Source organism: Amblyraja radiata, chromosome 35, assembly GCF_010909765.2.
Source record: "Amblyraja radiata isolate CabotCenter1 chromosome 35, sAmbRad1.1.pri, whole genome shotgun sequence".
Taxonomy (NCBI): Eukaryota; Metazoa; Chordata; class Chondrichthyes; order Rajiformes; family Rajidae; genus Amblyraja; species Amblyraja radiata.
The window spans coordinates 10,414,605-10,433,825 of NC_045990.1; the positions used below are offsets into that span (position 1 = coordinate 10,414,605).

At 47.8% G+C, this 19,221-nt stretch overlaps 1 protein-coding gene across 2 annotated transcripts in view; it reads right to left on the reverse strand.

Annotated features, from left to right (window-relative positions):
• LOC116991821 (cytochrome P450 4F22-like) overlaps positions 1-17,171 on the reverse strand; it is a 36,623-nt gene extending 19,452 nt beyond the window's left edge. Inside the window, exons 1-3 of one of the 2 annotated variants that reach the window (XM_033050786.1) lie at positions 16,989-17,171; positions 7,267-7,488; positions 6,346-6,490 (exon numbers count right to left, since the gene is read on the reverse strand). In XM_033050786.1, the coding sequence (XP_032906677.1) occupies positions 6,346-6,490; positions 7,267-7,488 (367 nt within the window). In that variant the 5' untranslated portion in view covers positions 16,989-17,171. The remainder of the gene's footprint in view (positions 1-6,345; positions 6,491-7,266; positions 7,489-16,988) is intronic. The other variant, XM_033050787.1, reaches the window with a different exon arrangement.
• Positions 17,172-19,221: the final 2,050 nt, after the last annotated feature.

A 19,221-nucleotide genomic window follows, 5' to 3' on the forward strand; every position in this document is an offset into this window, starting at 1 on the left:
TAACCAAAGAGTCTCAAGTCATCAGCCACGTGAAGTCCACGATTCACCCTGATTACATCAGAGGGGAACATCGTCCAGCGACCCAGTGCTGGTGGGCACGGGCCACACACAATCACCCGCTGCTTATTGGAATGAAAAGCTGCAGAGGGAAATCAAAGAGTGAGAATAAATCAACGGAACAGGATTTGTTTTTCTGAATCGACTTCGCTTCTCCGAAACTCTGGAATGACCGAAACCACAAGTTAAAGACAAAAAGCTGGAGGGACTCAGCGGGTCAAACAGCATGTGTGGATAAAAAGAATAGGCCTGTCCCACGTGGGTGTCATTTGCACGTCACGCAGATGGCGAGCAAAGATTTTGTACTGGGGCGCCGCCCGTGTCGTCCGTCGTGACGCGTAAACGATGTCGCGTAAATTACGCACAAATGGCGCCCAAGTGGGACGGGCCCTGAAGGGGCTCGACCCAAAACGCCACCTATTCCCTTTCTCCACAGATGCTGCCTGCCCCGCTGAGTTACTCCAGCTTTTTGAGTCTATCTTCGGTTTGAACCAGCATCTGCAGTTCCTTCCTGCAGGAAACACAAATTGAGGTCATTAGGCATGCAGTGAGGGATGGTCACAAATCAAATGCAACCATGATGTAGAGGTGGCAGACACAGGGGAAACGTTGATTTGACTCAAGCCTGCTGAGCTACATTAGAAAGTGTGAGTCAGATTAGAAAGCCCGAGCCAGATTAATTAACACCAAACTGCTGCACAAAGATAGATTTGGATTAGAAAGCACCCAGCCAAGATTAGGAAAGACCAGGATTGAACACAAACTGGGAGCTTTATTTGGTGACAATGGTTCAGAGGGGTTGCTTCCAAAGGCTTGAACCTCAGACAACAGTACTCACTGCCTCTCACAAAAACAAACTGAAGAAGGGTTTTGGCCCGAAACGTTGCCTATTTCCTTTGTTCCATAGATGCTGCCGCACCCGCTGAGTTTCTCCAGCACTTTTGTCTACCTACGATTTTCCAGCATCCGCAGTTCCTTCTAAAACAAACTAATTTAAGACTTCTCCATAAATTCATAAATTCCGAAGTGATACGAGCAGAATGAGGCCATTTGGCCCATCAAGTCTGCAGCGCCATTCAATCATGGCTGATCTATCTCTCCCTCCTAACCCCATTCACCTGCCTTCTCCCCATAACCCCTGACACCCGTGCTAATCTAGAATCTATCTATTTCTGCCTTTAAAAAAATCAATTGACTTGGCCTCCTCAGCCTTCTGTGGCATTGAATCCCACACATTCACCACCCTCTGACTAAAGAAATTCCTCCTCATCTCCTTCCTAAAAGAAACGTCCTTTAATTCTGAGGCTGTGACCTCTGGTCCTAGACTCTCCTAGTAGTGGAAACATCCTCTCCACATCCATTAACTTATTTAAGGCAGAGATCGACAGATTCTTGATTAGTAAGGGTGTCAAGTGTTATGGGGAGAAGGCAGGGGAATGGGGTTGAGAGGGAAAGATAGATCAGCCATGATTGAATAGCAGAGATGGTCCGAATGGTCTAATTCTGCTTCTATGACATGAATTTATGACCAGGTTTTTATGCACTGGTGCCATGGTTTAGTTTAGTTTAGTTTAGAGGTACAGCTCGGAAACTGGTCCTTCGGCCCACCGAGTCCGCGCCGACCAGTGTTCCTGCATATGACATAGAAACGTAGAAACATAGAAAATAGGTGCAGGAGTAGGCCATTCGGCCCTTCGAGCCTTCGAGCCTGCACCGCCATTCAATATGATCATGGCTGATCATCCAACTCAGTATCCTGCACCTGCCTTCTCTCCATACCCCCTGATCCCTTTAGCCACAAGGGCCACATCTAACTCCCTCTTAAATATAGCCAATGAACTGTGGCCTCAACTACCTTCTGTGGCAGAGAATTCCACAGATTCACCAGTGTAAAAAATGATTTTCTCATCTCGGTCCTAATAGACTTCCCTCTTATCCTTAAACTGTGACCCTTTGTTATTAACGCTACCCTGCCCACACTGGGGACAATTTAACATTTACACCAAGCCAATTAACCTCCAAACCTGTACGTCTTTGGAGTGTGGGAGGAAACCGAAGATCTAGGAGAAAACCCACGCAGGTCATGGGAAAACGAACAAACTCCATGCAGACAGCACCCGTAGTCGGGATTGAACCCGTGTCTCTGGCGCTGTGAGGCAGCAACTCTACCGCTGCACCACCGTGCTGCCCTATTAATCGGATTAATAATTCATTTTAAAACATGTAGTTCATTATCTGGGTGTATTGGGTTTACAGGTGTGTTATGCTGCTGCATGTAAGAATTCTATAGGCCCATATCAGTACATACTGTATGACTAGGAAACATTCTTGACTCTTGGAAAAGATCCTGCTCACACAGGAGTGAATATGGGAACAGGCTTCCTCCACAGACAGTGAAGAATGAGCAGAAAGCAACATACTGGCACAATATAGAAGAGATAAGCGCAGAGTTCTATCCCTCCCCATCCTAGTTAAATTTTACTTCGTATGCCTCGTTGTCACCTTCCCCTCAGCTAACAATGATCTGCTCTATGTTTTCGTTGATCGTGCCTTTTGATCTCCCGTTTTCACACCTTCCCCTTCCATATCTCTCGTTTCCCTCTCCCCTGACTCTCAGTCTGAAGGGTCTCAATGCGAAACGTCACCCATTCCATCTCCCCGGAGATGCTGCCTGTCCCGCTGAGTTACTCCAGCAATTTGTGTCTATCTTCGGTATAAACCAGCACCTGCAGTTCCTTCCTACGCAGGGCGGATCACATAACGGTGTGTCTCAGTTTCAGGCAGAGAGCTTTGCACCGTTTTAAGGGAAAGTGTTTGAATAGTGAATGTGGGAGCCGGAATGGGAAACGTAGGATAGGCGAGGAATATCATAGGAATATCATAGCAGCCTGACAGGGTTATGTTACTAAACAGTGACCTGTGACCTGGGATCAAATCCCACATCACCCAAGGGAAAGTCAATAAAGAGGAATGACAATTAAAGTCCATAATGGGGCAATCTAGGATTGATAAGAATATGGAGGAAGGTTTCCAAGTCGGATCAGATTAAGATTAATTCAAGGCTAGATAATGGGAGTCATTCTTTTCACTGTATCTCGCAGCACGTTACAATATTAAACCTAAACTGAATGTTTAACGAATTTTAAACAGGAGATAACAGGTGGAATTCCCTCCTTCTGTGCAGCCTCAAAACTTCTGTCTAATTATCTTTTGTTTCTAGTTGGAATCAGCTCTCTATGTCCTTGCCATTGTGGGATGGGGTGGGGGTGGGGGTGGGGATAGGGGCGGCCGGGGAGGGTGAGGCCAGACTCGGAGAAGCAACTTTTTTAGCTTAGAGATACAGCGCAGAAACAGGCCCTAACACTATCCTACCCACACTAGGGACAATTTACATTTACACCTAGCCAATTAACCTACAAACCTGTACGTCTTTGGAGTGTGGACGGCGGAAACCGAAGATCTGGGAGAAAATCCACGCAGGTCACAGGGAGAACGTACAAACTCCGTACAGACAAGCATCGAATAGTCAGGATCGAACCTGGGTCCCTGCTGCTGTAAGGCAGCAACTCTACTGCTGCGCCACCGTGCCACCAACAATCATTTGCATATATTTTTTTAAATAGTATCAAGAGATGCAAATATTGTATTTCCAGGAACTTGAGGTCAGGGCTTCCTTCTTGAAAATAAGCCAGTTCCCAAATTCAAAGTTTAGTTTGAAGGCTTAGTCAATTAAAACCATCTGTGGTACTAGGATTCGCAGTTTAACTTATTTCTTTATTCTAGAAAAAGGATAGTTAAAGTGAACCATGAAGGTCATCATAACCTTATAATACTTTGATAAAGGGCTGATTTCATGTGTTGATGAGGTGGCCACAGAAGTTCGTTGAGGCCAGTTCGTTGGCTATATTTAAGAGGGAGTTAGATGTGGCCCTTGTGGCTAAAGGGATCAGGGGGTATGGAGAGAAGGCAGGTACAGGATACTGAGTTGGATGATCAGCCATGATCATATTGAATGGCGGTGCAGGCTCAAGGGCCGAATGGCCTACTCCTGCACCTAGTTTCTATGTTTCTATGTCCCTAATGTCCTGGCCGAGATTTTGTTTGTTTAAACTTTAGAGATACAGCACGGAAACAGGCCCTTCGGCCCACCGAGGCTGTGCCAACAGGCGATCACCCTGTACACTCGTACTATCCTACACACTAGTGACAATTTACAATGTCCTTTTTACATAAACCAATTAACCTACAAACCTGTACGTCTTTGGAGTGTGGGAGGAAACCGTATAGGGTTGCCAACGTTCTCACTCCCAAATAGGGGACAAAAGGTCAAAATAAGGGACAAATTCCCGACAGCAATTCGTTGACCGACTCGGCCGTGGCTAGGTGAAGATGAGTTGGCCCCGGGTGCTGGACTGCACACAAAGCCCAGTCGGCAGGCCAGCTGAGGGGTTTTGGCCTGTGCGACGTCGCGCGCAAAGTCCGGCGCCCCATCCAAAAAAGATGGTAAAACGATGATAAAAGAAACACTGTTAGCCATTTGCTGGGTGAGAACAAGAAGCTGGTTCGACTGGGTAGGGGAGGGATGGAGAGAGGAATGCAGGAGTTACATGGTTAGAGAAACTTATATTCATGGAGGCATTAGGTGCTAGCGTGCTCTCCCGCCCCACTGAATGTGTGCCAGAGGTGAAGATCAGAAGGTGCCGTGCGTTCCACCAGTGAATAATTAACCACACATGCAGAAGCAGGTTGTTTCACAACAAGCCGATGACAACAGGATTTGGGTGAGGTGAAATATTTAGGGAGGAACTGCAGATGCTGGTTTGCACCAAAGATAGACACAAAATGCTGGAGTAACTCAGCGGGTCAGGCAGCATCTCTGGAGAATAGTAGATGTCATTTTGAGTCGAGACCCTTCCTCAAACAGAGAACTCTCAGTCTGAACGATGGTTTCGACCCGAAACGTCAGCCTGACCCGCTGAGTTACACCAGCATTTTGTGTCTGTCAAGGGGGGAAGAGAAGATTTACGAGGATGTTGCCAGGACTGAAGAGCTATAGGGAAAGGTTGAGCAGGCTGGGACTCTAGTCCTTGGAGTGCAGGAGGATGAGGGGTGCACCACTGTGCTGTCTGTCGCTAACTGCCCATCCTAACCCATTGAGCAATAGACAATAGACAATAGGTGCAGGAGTAGGCCATTCGGCCCTTCGAGCCAGCACCGCCATTCAATGTGATCATGGCTGATCATCCCCAATCAGTCCCCCGTTCCTGCCCCTTCCCCATATCCCCTGACTTCGCCATCTTTAAGAGCCCTATCCAGCTTTCTCTTGAAAGCATCCAGAAAACCGGCCTCCACCGCCCTCTGAGGCAGAGAATTCCACTCACTCACAACTCTCTGTGAGAAAAAGTGTTTCCTCGTCTCCGTTCAAAATGGCTTACCCCTTATTCTTAAACTGTTGCCCCTAGTTCTGGACTCCCCCAACATCGGGAACATTCCAGACGTCCACTCCAGCTCACCCCCACTGCCGCTCCTCTCACCCCAACATACACAATGGTGACGGAGGGCAGCCATGCTTTGTGTGCTGGACCCAGAGGACGATACCCTCATCCCATGCAATCACTCCTCTCTTCTAAATCCCTCTCGTTTGGGCTTGGCTTGATTTTATTCATGTGTGGCACACAAGCAAAAGCTTTTCCCTGCATCTCGGTACACGTGGCAATAATAAACCTCACCCAAAGGTGTCGGGGGTTACGGGGAGAAGGCAGGAGAATGGGGTTAGGAGGGGGAGATAGATCAGCCATGATTGAATGGTGGAGCAGACTTGATGGGCCGATTAAATATGCGTGTCAGAGGTTATGGGGAGAAGGCAGGAGAATGGGGTAAGGAGGGAGAGATAGATCAGCCATGATTGAATGGCGGAGTAGACTTGATGGGCTGAATGGCCTAATTCTGCTCCTATCACTTATGACCTTATGCCACTCCTAGAACTTATGAATATTAAAAAAATACTTTTGTTCCTTCCACCACTCCATCTCTTTGCTCCTTAAAACTAATTTGACGGCTTTATCCCAGTTCTAACGAAAGGCCTTTAAGCTGAATCAATAACCCCTTTTCTCTCTCCGCAGATGCTGCCTGACCTGCTGAGTGTTTCCAACAATGTTTGCTTCAGTTTCCGAATGCTCGTTTGTGTTTCCAATGAGGGGAACACTGCAGGAAGATACTTGTCTAAATCTAGCGTCACATTCACTAAATAACCAGCCAGTGACTACAATGTCTAAATCGCCAGAATACCTGAGGCCAGGAGGACAGGTTTAATGTAATCGGGGTGAAACAGGTGGATTATGTGTATCAGTGGTCCAAAGCGGGTCTTCATGGTGTATGGGAACTCGAGCACCCACTGTGCGACCTTTCTCATCCCTTCCTCATTTTGATTAACCTTCGTCCGAAAGAGCAAACAACACGTTAGAAGCAGGAGACAGCGGAGCGGAACGCAACACACGGGCATGGGGGAGCAGGGGGAGGGAAGGCAGGGAGGGGAACGGCAGGCTGGACAGACACACGAGGACACTCAACGAGGCCGAGGGGTGGGAGGGGCAGGGTCGGGGGGTTTATGGGGGGAGATCCTGAACCAAAGTGGATAGTGGCACCAATCGCGACTCCACCCCACCCCTACACTCCTACAACCTGTGAACTCCTATCAGAACGGGTGTCAAGGGCTATGGGGCGAAGGCAGGAAAATGGGATTAGGAGGCAGAGATCGACCATGATCGAAAGGCGGAGTGGACTCGACGGGCCAAATTCTACTTGTGAGAGAAAAATACTCTCCACCCAAAACGTGGGTGCGGTTTACAGAGTGGTAACGGGGTCCCCCATGGTCCACAGCAATGTTCGGGTTAGGTCATCGGTTTGTGGGCAGTGGGATAATCGCAGCAGGTCTGTGCCAAGGGAGAATCTTGCCTAAGGTAGTGCTAGGCCTGGCGGCCATTTTGTGCCTGGATAGTGTGGTGGGTCCCACTGCGCCACGCGCCTCACTCTCCGTCCCGACACCTCCCCCTGGTGGTGGGGGACAGGATAAATGTGGATCTGGATGTAGTACGCTGAAAAGCTCTAGTGGAGAGCATCACTCAGCACTAAATATCCATCATTGCTCCCTGTATCTGGGCCCCACCAGGTCCCCGGCATTGGGAGACTGTGAACCGTCAGACTTCCTACCATCCCAAGGTGCCCCATGAACCAGTTTTGCTTCGGAGGGCCGTCAAAGCATTTCAGCCTCCTGGAATTCTGGCGGAAGTTCCTGAGCAGGACCGCAAGCTCGAGCAGGGACTTGATGGCGAAGATGAGGAGCAGGGTGGCCACAGCGCTCCACAGGCAGCTTCTCATCGAGGTGAAGTCCAAGGGCAGGAAGCCCAGAACCCGGTCCAGCCCCAGCAGCATCTGTCGGGGAGACACAGAAACACACTGAGTCAGCCAGACCCTCAAACCTCCCTTACACACCCACTGCAGCAATCCCCCAGCCTCAGGCCCACACATCAAGGGCAGCACAACGATAGAGCTGCTGCCTTAGACAATAGACAATAGACAATAGGTGCAGGAGTAGGCCATTCGGCCCTTCGAGCCAGCGATGATCAATGTGATCATAGCTGATCATCCCCAATCAGTACCCCGTTCCTGCCTTCTCCCCATATCCCCTGACTCAGCTATCTTTAAGAGCCCTATCTAGCTCTCTCTTGAAAGTATCCAGAGAACCCGCCTCCACCTAAGACAGAGAATTCCACAGACTCACCACTCTCTGTGAAAAAAAGTGTTTCCTCGTCTCCGTTCTAAATGGCTTACCCTTTATTCTTAAACTGTGGCCCCTGGTTCTGGACTCCCCCAACATCGGGAACATGTTTCTCCTATCAAAAGCAAAGTCCATGTACTCTGAGGCTATGACCTCTAGTCCTAGACTCTCCCACTAAGAAAAGACCCTCCCCACACCCACTCTATGCAGACCATCATGGAGTAAGGAGCCCCCTTTGATTGTCACCCCAGACCCTGCCTCCCCATCCACCAGCGCACAGTGGTTACAGTGTGAACCATCTCCAAGGAACACTGTGGCTGGGACTTTGAAAATGGCATCAAGTACTGGCAACTGGCATATGGACTCAGTGGGCTGTTTCTATAGAGTCAATACTTAATCTGGGGCTGGACATGTGTATGACAATAATTTTAATGAACTGTTTGCAAAATAAGAGTTTCACTGTACTTTGGTACGTGCGATAATAAGGAGCCGATGAAGCTGTGGGTTGTGCTGTAATCCCTCACCCAGCACAACCCACAGGAAATAAAGGCAGTTCCTCATTTGTAATGTGTTTCCCAACAATACTTGTCAAACTATATTCCGAATCCGGGCACAAATCTGGCTACGAAATTTGAACACATTACACCAATTCTTAAATCCTTACATTGGCTCCCTGTATGTCAGAGAATTGATTTCAAAATCCTGCTGCTCACCTATAAATCACTACATGGTTTAGGACCAAAGTATATCACTGACATGCTTCACTATATAAGCCTTCTAGACCGCTAAGAGCTTCTGAGACCAATCTGTTAGTGATTCCCAGAGTAAATACAAAACATGGGAAAGCAGGATTTAGTTACTATGCAACAAATAGATGGAATAAACTTCCTGAAGATTTAAGACTTGCCTCAACTTTGACCACTTTTAAAACAAGACTGAAAGCTTTTATGTTTACTTTAGCTTTCAGCTAAATCTTAACTACATTGCACTTTTAACTTTTGCACTTTTTATAATGCATTTTTAATTTTGCTTTCTTTTCTTTTCATTCTTCTATTTTATTTCATTTTATTATTTCATTTTATTGTATGACATGTTTTTATGTGAAGCACTTTGAGTCTGCCTCGTGTATGAAATGTGCTATATAAATAAAGTTGCCTTGCCTTGCCTATGAATCAGAAAGGAAATTGTGACACAGGCACAGAAGGAAGATTAAAATTGATCATGTACAACTCTACAGTGAGTGAATAGAGTGAGACAAATAGAATAGGAGACGGCAATAATGCTGGAATCAGTTCAGAATTACACATTGGTGCAATGATAAAGGAAGCACATTAACCTCTCCTACCTTGGAGGTTGAGTAGTGTCATAGAGTGATACAGTGTGGAAACAGGCCCTTCGGCCAAACCTGCCCACACCGGCCAACATGTCACAGCTACACTGGTCCATATCCCTCCAAACCTGTCCTATCCATGAACCAGTCTAACTGTTTCTTAAACAATGGGATAGTCCCAGCCTCAACTACCTCCTCTGGCAGCTTGTTCCATACACCCACCACCCTTTGTGTGAAAATGTTACCCCTTCTTCTTCTTGCGTATGGCGTGCACAGCCTAAATTTGTAGGACAACTTGTTCTATTTGATCTTATTTGATTGTGCACGCCAGGTTGATTTCATTCCTCGAAACAGGGTGGACCACGTGAAGGTTACAATCTCCCACCCCAAGTTACCCCCCAGATTCCTATTAAATCTTTTCACCTTCACCTTAAACCTATGTCCTCTGGTCCTCGATTCACCTACTGTGGGCAAGGGGCTCTGTGCATCTACCCGATCTATTCCTCTCATGATTTTTATAATCTGAGAAGGTACAAACTCCTTACAGACAGCACCCGTAGTCAGGATCAAACCTGGGTCTCTGGCGCTGTAAGGCAGCAACTCTACCGCTGCACCTCCGTGCAGGTACACGGACAAATACTCGCTTGTACTTTTATATGTGGACAGTGGAGATCGTATTGACTGGTTGCATAACGGCCTGACTCAGCAACTCAAACACCCAGGAACATAGAAGATTACAAAAGGTGGTGAACCCAGTCCATCACGGGTTCTGACCCCCCCACCATCGAAGGGATCTACAGGAGTCGCTGCCTCAAAAAGCCAGCCAGCATCATCAGAGACCCACACCACCCTGGCCACACTCTCATTTCACTCCTATCATCGGGAAGAAGGTACAAAAGTCTGAAAAAAGTGACCTCCAGGTTAAAAAACAACCCCGTAAACCAGGTTTAAGGTTAGCTTTTTCCCCACGACAATCATGTTCTTGAAAACCACAAACACTAAATAAACCTGGAAATATGGATTGGCTTGGTTGCAGGAAGGACTTTGAGCTTTTGGCATTGGAGTTATTCATTTATTGATCTTTTGGTTTATCATATGTTATCTATGAATATTGTGTATAGAGGTCTGTTATGCTGCTGGGGAACTCTTAGTTTCATCGTTCCGTTGTCGGCACATCTGACAATAGAACACTCGTAACCTTTGTCTCGAGTGACATTTTACATACTTCTTGGTCTTGTGAAATGCGCAACTTACAATGTTAGAAATTACACTGCTGTAGTAATAATTCATGTGTTATAGACCTTAATTAAAGCTTGATTGCTTTGGTGATTTGAGGTATACACAGTGTCTACACACAACACTAAAGTTTGATTAGTACGGGTGCCAAGGGTTATGGGGAGAAGGCAGGAGAATGGGGTTGAGGGGGAAAGATAGATCACCCATGATTGAATGGTGGAGTAGATTTGATGGGCCGAATGGCATTCTACTCCTATGACTTCTAACTTCTACAGGTGCACAGTAGAGAGCATGCTGACCGGTTGCATCGTGGCTTGGTTCGGCAATTTGAGCGCCCTGGAGAGGAAAAGACTACAAAAAGTAGTAAACACTGCCCAGTCCATCATCGGCTCTGACCTCCCTTCCATCGAGGGGATCTATCGCAGTCGTTGCCTCAAGAAGGCTGGCAGTATCATCAAGGACTCACACCATCCTGGCCACACACTCATCTCCCCGCTACCTTCAGGTAGAAGGTACAGGGGCCTGAAGACTGCAACGACCAGGTTCAGGAATAGTTACTTCCCCACAGCCATCAGGCTATTAAACTTGGCTCAGACAAAACTCTGAACTTTAATAGCCCATTATCTGTTATTTGCACTTTATCAGTTTATTTATTCATGTGTGTATTTACGTATATAATGATATATGGACACACTGATCTGTTTTGTAGTCAATGCCTACTATACTATATGCCTATCTAGATATTGAACAAATAACACAGGATGTCTTTAGGTGCATGGAGAAGAGAATTCCCTAAGATAGACACAAATGCTGGAGTAACTCAGCGGGACAGGCAGCATCACTGGATAGAAAGAGTGGGTGACGTTTCGGGTCGAGACCCTTCTACAGACTGAAGGTCACGGGAAAGGGAAACGAGAGATATAGACGATGATGTAGAGAGATAAAGAACAATGAATGTAAGATATGCGAAAAAGTAACGATGATGAAGGAAACAGGCCATTGTTAGCTGTTTCTGGGTGAGAACAAGAAGCTGGCGTGACTTGGGTGGGGGAGGGATGGAGAGGGAGGGAATGCAGGGGTAACTTGAAGTTAGAGAACTCCAAATCCATATCACAGGGTTGTAATCTGCCCAAGCAAAATATGAGATGCTATTCCTCCAATTTGCGCTGGGCCTCACTCTGACAATGGAGGAGGCCTAGGACAGAAAGGTCAGTGTGGGAATGGGAAGGGGAATTAAAGTGTTTAGCAACCGGGTGATCAGGTAGGTCCAGGCGGAGTGAGTGAAGAATTCCCTGGTGTACGACTTTGTGAACATGACTGTGGTATAGAAGTCTTGCACAAGTACACAGCCTTGTATAAGACAAATTAGGGTGGCACAGCGGTAAAGCTACTGCCTTACAGCGCCAGAGACCCGGGTTTGATCCTGACTACGGGTGCTGTCTATACAGAGTTTGCACGTTCTCCCTGTGACCCTGTGGGTTTTCTCCGGGTGATCCGGTTTCCTCCCACACTCCAAAGGCGTACAGGTTTGTAGGCTAATTGGCTTGGTAAAATTGTAAATTGTCCTTTGTGTGTGAAGGATAGTGTTAGTGTGCGGGGGTCGCTGGTCAACGTGGACTTGGTGGCCTGAAGGGCTTGTTTCCACGATGTATCTCGAAACTAAACTAAACGCATAAATATGTGGGTGCGGCTTTGATCTTTTCTCAACGGGCAAGGGAGAGAAGGGTCGCCAAACCAGTTCCAGGGGAATGTGTGTTTGCTCCATGAGGTGAGATTGAGTAGACAAGCCCATACACCCCAGGGTACAGAACATGTTGGCAATCCTAGTCATGATGTTAAAATTGGTATTAATTTATTATTGTGTAGGAAGGAACGGCAGATGCTGGTTTACACTGAGAATAGACACAAAATGCTGGAGTGACTCAGCAGGTCAGGCAACATCTCTGGAGAAACCGAATAAGTGATGTTTCTTCAGCCAAAGGTTTCGACCCGAAAGGTCATCTATTAATTTCTCCGGAGATGCAGCCTGAGTTACTCCAACACTTTGTGTCTTTCATTTGGGCAGCACAGTGGCGCAGCGGTAAAGTTGCTGCCTTACAGCGCTCACAGCGCCCAGAGACCCGGGTTCGATCCCCACTACAGGTGCTGTCTGTATGGAGTTTGTACGTTCTCCCCGTGACCACGTGGGTTTCTCTGAGATCTTCGGTTTCACCCCACACTCCAAAGACGTATAAGTTTGTAGGTTAATTGACTTGCTATCAATGTAAAATTGTCCCTGGTATGTGTAGGATAGTGTTAATGTGCGGGGATCACTGGTCGGAGCGGACTGTCGGTGCGGACTCAGTGGGCGGAAGGGCCTGTTTCCGCACTGATCTCTAATCTAAACTAAGCTAAATTAGTTTATTAATCTTGTGTGTACTGAGATATAATGAGAAAAGTTGTTTGCATGGTATCCAGGCAGATCATAAATATATAATCAGTCATAGTATACAAGATGGGGCAAAAAAGAAAGGAAACGAAGAACAGAATAGTGTTACAGCTGGAGAAAGGGCAGATAAAAAAAGTGCAAGGGCCACAATGAGGTAGGTTGGGAGATCGGCTACACTCTTAGCTAAAGAGAGGTCCATTCAGTCCGCTATCAGTACACTGTGCTTTCAAGCTTTTGCATGTTCTGCCCGACGGGAGATGGGAGAAGAGGGAATGACGGGGGTGTGAATGCTGACATATGACACTGCGGGGGTTGGAATCTTGATTGTTGTTGGAGGATTTGGATAGGTTTATATCAGGAAATGTTGAGAGCAATATGAGCAAAGAGGTCCTTCTGCAGTTGTACGGGGCCCTAGTGAGACCACACCTGGAGTATTGTGTGCAGTTTTGGTCTCCACATTTGAGGAAGGACATTCTTGCTATTAAGGGAGTGCAACGTAGGTTCACAAGGTTAATTCCCGGGATGGCGGGACTGTCATATGCTGATAGAATGGACTGGCTGGGCCTGTATACTCTGGAATTTAGAAGGATGAGAGGAAATCTTATTGAAACATACAAGATTATTAAGGGGTTGGACACACTAGAGGCAGGAAACTTGTTGGGGGAATCCAGAACCAGGGGCCACAGTATAAGAATTAGGGGTAGGCCATTTAGAACGGAGATGGGGAAAAACTTTTTGTGAATCTGTGGAATTCTCTGCCTCTGAAGGCAATGGAGGCCAATTCTCTGGAGGCGGAATCCGGGCATATGGCGAGAAGGCAGGAACGGGGTACTGATTGGGGATGATCAGCCATGATCATATTGAATGGCAGTGCTGGCTCGAAGGGCCGAATGGCCTACTCTTGCACCTATTGTCTATTGTCTATTGTCTCTAAATGGAACTAGCTTAGAAGGACATCATGGCCAGCATGGACAAGTTGGGCTGAAAGGCTTGTTTCCTTATTTTGCGACTATATGGCTTTATGACCTGATTGCAGGAGTAACAAAGTCTAATACAGGTATACAGAGCTTTGCTGAGATCACACCTGGAGCATTGTGGCTCTGGCTTTGATCCCCATTACTCACTGGGCAAGGAAGCAAAGGGTCACCAAACCAACTCCCGAGATGGCGGGTCAGTTCCATAAGGAGAGATTAAAAAAGAAGTCTCGAGCCGAACCATCACGCATTCCTTCTCTCCAGAGATGCTGCCTGTCCCACTGAGTTACTCCAGTATTTTGTGTCTATCTTCGGTTGAAACCAGCATCTGCAGTTCCTTCCTACACAAGCCAATATTCCCCAGAGTGCAGAAATATAAGAGGCAATCTTGGTACGAGTTAAGATATTGGTATTGGTTTGTGGGTGTCACGTGGGGTGCAATGCAAAGCAAAGTAGGATGCAATGCAAAGTTTGTTTGCATGTTATCTCTGCAAATCATCTGATTACAATCAAACAATGTATGATTACAACAGATGAGGCAAAAAGGGAAAGGAAGCAAAGTGCAGAATATTGTTTTACTATTACAGAGAAAGTGCAGTTAAAAGTCAAGGGCCACAAAGTGATAGGTTCCAAAGGTTCACTGTGACACTAGTCTCCGAACATTACGAGACAAAGCACTAACATTACGAGAGAATGCACTAACGTTACGAGTGCATGTACGGTCTTACAAATACACACCCAGCAAAGTTACAAATAATGACACCAACTCTGTTCAAAAGACAAATGACCCAGTGACAGTGGCACAAGCGTTAGAGCGTTAGAGACCCATGTTCGATCCTGACTACGGGTGCTGTCTGTGCAGAGTTTGCACGTTTTGCCTGTGCAATCGCGTGGGTTTTCACCCGGTGCTCCGGTTTCATGTTCATAAGTTATAGGAGCAGAATTAGGCCATTCGGCCCATCAAGTCTACCGCCATTCAATCATGGCTGATCTATCTCTCCCTCTCACCACCATTCTCCTGCCTACTCCCCATAACCCCTGGCACCCTTGCTAATCGAGTTCCACCCCCACATTCAAAAGAAGTGCTGGTTTGCAGGTGAAGTGGTTACTGTAAATTTACCCTAGTCCGTAGTATCGAACTAGTGTACGGGTGATCGCTGATCGGCACCGACTCAGCTTGTTTCCACACAGTATCTCTCAACTAAACTAAAGACAATAGACAATAGACAATAGGTGCAGGAGTAGGCCATTTGGCCCTTCGAGCCAGCACCGCCATTCAATGTGATCATGGCCGATCATCCACAAACAGTACCCCGTTCCTGCCTTCTCCCCATATCCCCTGACTCCGCTATTTTTAAGAACCCTATCTAGCTCTCTTGAAAGCATCCAGATAATCTGCCTCCACCGCCCTCTGAGGCAGAGAATTCCACAGACTCACAACTCTCTGTGAGAAAAAGTGTTTCCTCGTCTCCGTTCTAAATGGCTTACCCCTTGTTCTTAAACTGTGGCCCCTGGTTCTGGACTCCCCCAACATCGGGAACATGTTTCCCTGCCTTTAGCGTGTCCAAGCTCTTAACAATATTATATGGTTCAATGAAATACCCTCTCATCCTTCTAAACTCCAGAGTATACAAGCCCAGCTAAACTAAAGCTAGCCCAACTCTCTGGTCTTTTAACCCACCACCATGACGTCACATACCATCCTTATGTGAATCTGCTGAGTCATACTGTTCCCAAAACATTGTGACCTGTGGGTTGAAACTAAACTGGCTTCTCTTTACTGTCAAGTTTGTCTACATTTTCTGCGAGTACCAACACAAAACATTTGAAGTCACAGATAACTGCAGATTTTGGAATTTTTAGTTTAGTTTAGAAATACTAGGAAACAGGCCCTTCGGCCCACTGAGTCTGTACCCACCAGCGATCCCCACGCACTTACACTATCCTACCCATACTAAGTTAGATAGTTAGATAGAGTTCTAGGGGCTAGTGGAGTCGAGGGATAAGGGGAGAAGGCAGGCACGGATTATTGATAAGGGACAATCAGCCATGGTCACAATGAATGGCGGTGCTGGCTCGAAGGGCCGAATGGCCTCCTCCTGCACCTATTTTCTATGTTTCTATGTTTCTAAGGACAATTTATATTTATACCAAGCCAATTAACCTGCAAACCAGTACGTCCTTGGTGTGTGGGAGGAAACCGAAGATCTCAGAGAAAACCCACGCAGGTCACGGGGAGAAGGTACAAACTCCGTACAGACAGCGCCCGTAGTCAGGATCGAACCCGAGTCTCTGGCGCCGAGAGGGAGTAGCTCTACCACTACGCCACCATGCCGTCTTGTTAAATAAAGAACAAACCGCTGGAAGGGCTCAGTGGGTCAGGCAGCATCAGTGGAGGGAAATGGACAGGTGATGTTTTCGGGTCAGGACTGATGAATGATCCTGACCTGAAATGTCACCTGTCCATTTCTGTCTGCAGATGCTGCCTGACCTGTTGTGTTCTTGAGCTTTAGGCTTTAGGATTAGGCCGTAAATTATGCAACATTTATCATTCTTATGTAATTGGACAGGCTAGATGCAGGAAAACTGTTCCCCATGTTCGAGGGGGGGGGGGGGGGGGGGGGGGGAGTCCAGAACCTGGGGTCACAGTTTAACAATGAGGAGTAGGCCTCATTCATTGAGGGGAAACTTTTTCATCCAGAGAGATGTGAATCTGTGGAATTATCTGCCACAAAAGGCAGTGGAAGCCAATTCACTGGATGTTTTCAAGAGAGAGTTAGATTTAGCTCTTAGGGCTAATGGAATCAAGGGATATGGGGGGAAAGCAGGAACAGAGTACTGATTTTGGATGATCAGCCATGATCATATTGAATGGTGGCGCTGGATCGAAGGGCCTCCTGCACCTATTTTCTAAATTTCTAACATTTGACTGCTGCCACCCACTGCTTGTTTACCGTAAGACACGCTAACGCGACTTTCTAACACCAACGACTGCTGTTGATATATGAAACCCTCAGGGACAGACACAAAGCGCTGGAGTGATTAACCCAGCGGGACAGGCAGCATTTCTAGAGAGGAGTGGGTGACATTTCGGGGCGAGACTCTTCATTCAGACTGGTTTGTTTAGATGTAAGAGGCTGGTTTCTGACTGGGCGCTGTGGATCTTAATATGAGAGGTTGTCCTACCTTGGGCAGTGTCGGCAACAGCTCCCCTCGGCGATGGGTCCCAGGTCAGGTCAGGGCAGGAGAGACGGCGTTGGTCTGCCAGCCCCGGTCTGAGAGTCGGTCGGCGGGGCAGCGGAGACTGGGCGACACCTCACAGCTCCGGCGGCCGTTCGGGCCGCGCCTATCCCGCTGCCTGGCCCCTCCCCTACCGCCCTCCCATTGGCCGGACGTGTAATTGACGGTGCGCTCGTACAAATGGGTGGGAGTAGGCGGTCCCGTAGCCCGGGATAGACCGGGCTAAACCCGGGATAGGACATGGTGTTTAGCGGGACTGCCCGGGGTAGGGACAGCTCGGGATAGGGACAGCCCGGGATAGGGACAGCTCGGGATAGGGACAGCTCGGGATAGGGACAGCCCGGGATAGGGACAAGGTGTAGCGGGATTACCCGGGATAGGGACAGCCCGGGATAGGGACAGCCCGGGACTGGGACAAGGCAGGACAGGGACAAGGTGTAGCGTGATTACCCGGGATAGGGACAGCTCGGGATAGGGACAAGGTGTAGCGGGATTACCCGGGATAGGGACAGCCCGGGATAGGGACAGCCCGGGATAGGGACAGCCGGGATAGAGACAGCTCGGGATAGGGACAGCCGGGATAGGGACAAGGTGTAGCGGGATTACCCGGGATAGGGACAGCCCGGGATAGGGACAGCCCGGGACTGGGACAAGGCAGGACAGGGACATGGTGTAGCGGGTTTACCCGGGATAGGGACAGCTCGGGATAGGGACAAGGCAGGGCAGGGACAAGGTGTAGCGGGATTACCCGGGACAGACGGAGAACGCGATAACCCGGGTCTGGGACAACCCGGCACAGGGACAGATGGTCCGGGACAATATGTAGCGGGACAACCTGAAATAAACACAGCCCGGGAATGGGACAGGCGGAGCGGGATAAACCGGGACAACAGGATAACCCAGGATAGGGTCAAGGTGTGGCAGGATAGCCCAGGATAGGGACAAGGTGTAACAGGTTAACCCGGGATAGGGATAGGGGCAGCCCGGGATTGGGACAGATGGTCCGGGACAAAGTGTAGAGGGATAACCCGAGATTAGGACATGCTGTACCTGGTTAAACTGGGATTAGAACCAGCGGAGCAGGATACCCCGGGACGAGGACAAGCGGAGGGGATAGCACGGGGTCGGAACAAGGCGACAGACATAAAATGCTGGAGTAACTCAGCGGGACAGGCAGTATCTCTGGAGTCAGAGGAAAGGGAAAGGAAATGAAACGTACAACAAATAATTAAAGGATATGCAAAAATACAGATCAAATCCAGCACAATGATTAAGGAAATGTTGAGCCCACAATGGTCCATTGTCGACTGTGGGGAACAGTGAAACTCAGCAGGACGACTTGGGTGGGGGAGGGACAAGAGGGAGGGGATGCAAGGGTTACTTGAAGTTAGGGAAATCTAGATTCATGCCACTGGGGTGCAAACTGCTGTGGAGCAAGTCTGGGTTAAGGGATTGGACAGGCTAGATGCAGGAAAAATGTTCCCGATGTTGGGGGGGGAGTCCAGAACCAGGGGGTCGCGGTTTAAGAATAAGGGGTAGTCCATTTAGGACTGGGATATGGAAAAACATTTGAATCTGTGGAATTCTCTGCCACAGAAGGCAGTGGAGGCCAATTCACTGGATATATTTAAGAGAGAGTTAGATACTCAGAGTCAAGGGATATGGGGAATGACAGGAACGGGGTACTGATTCTTGATGATCAGCAGTGATCGTATTGAATGGCGATGTTGGCTCGAAGGGCCAAATGGCCTACTTCTGCTCCTATTGTCTATTGTGTTATTCCATTTATTTCCTTCCAATCTGGCTCTCCAATTGTCTGGAGCTCTGTGTATGAAGAAACTGCAGATGCTGCTTTAAAACCGAAGATAGACACAAAATGCTGGAGTAACTCAGCTGGACAGGCAGCATCTCTGGAGAGAAGAAATGGGTGACATTTCGGGTCGAGACCCTTCTTCAGCTGAAGAAAGGCCTGTCCCAGCATTTTGTGTGTCTCCCTGTTCCCCCTTGCCCCTACATGTGTAATGACTGAGCATGTTTTGAATCCCTTCTTATGTTTGCCATCTGTCTATACACCATTTCCTTCTTTCAATTAATTTCTCACTTCTCCTCTGAACTTCCTGTAGTCAATCAGCTTCCCATTTCTGACCAGCCTAAAATTTGTTATATATTCTTTTGTTGC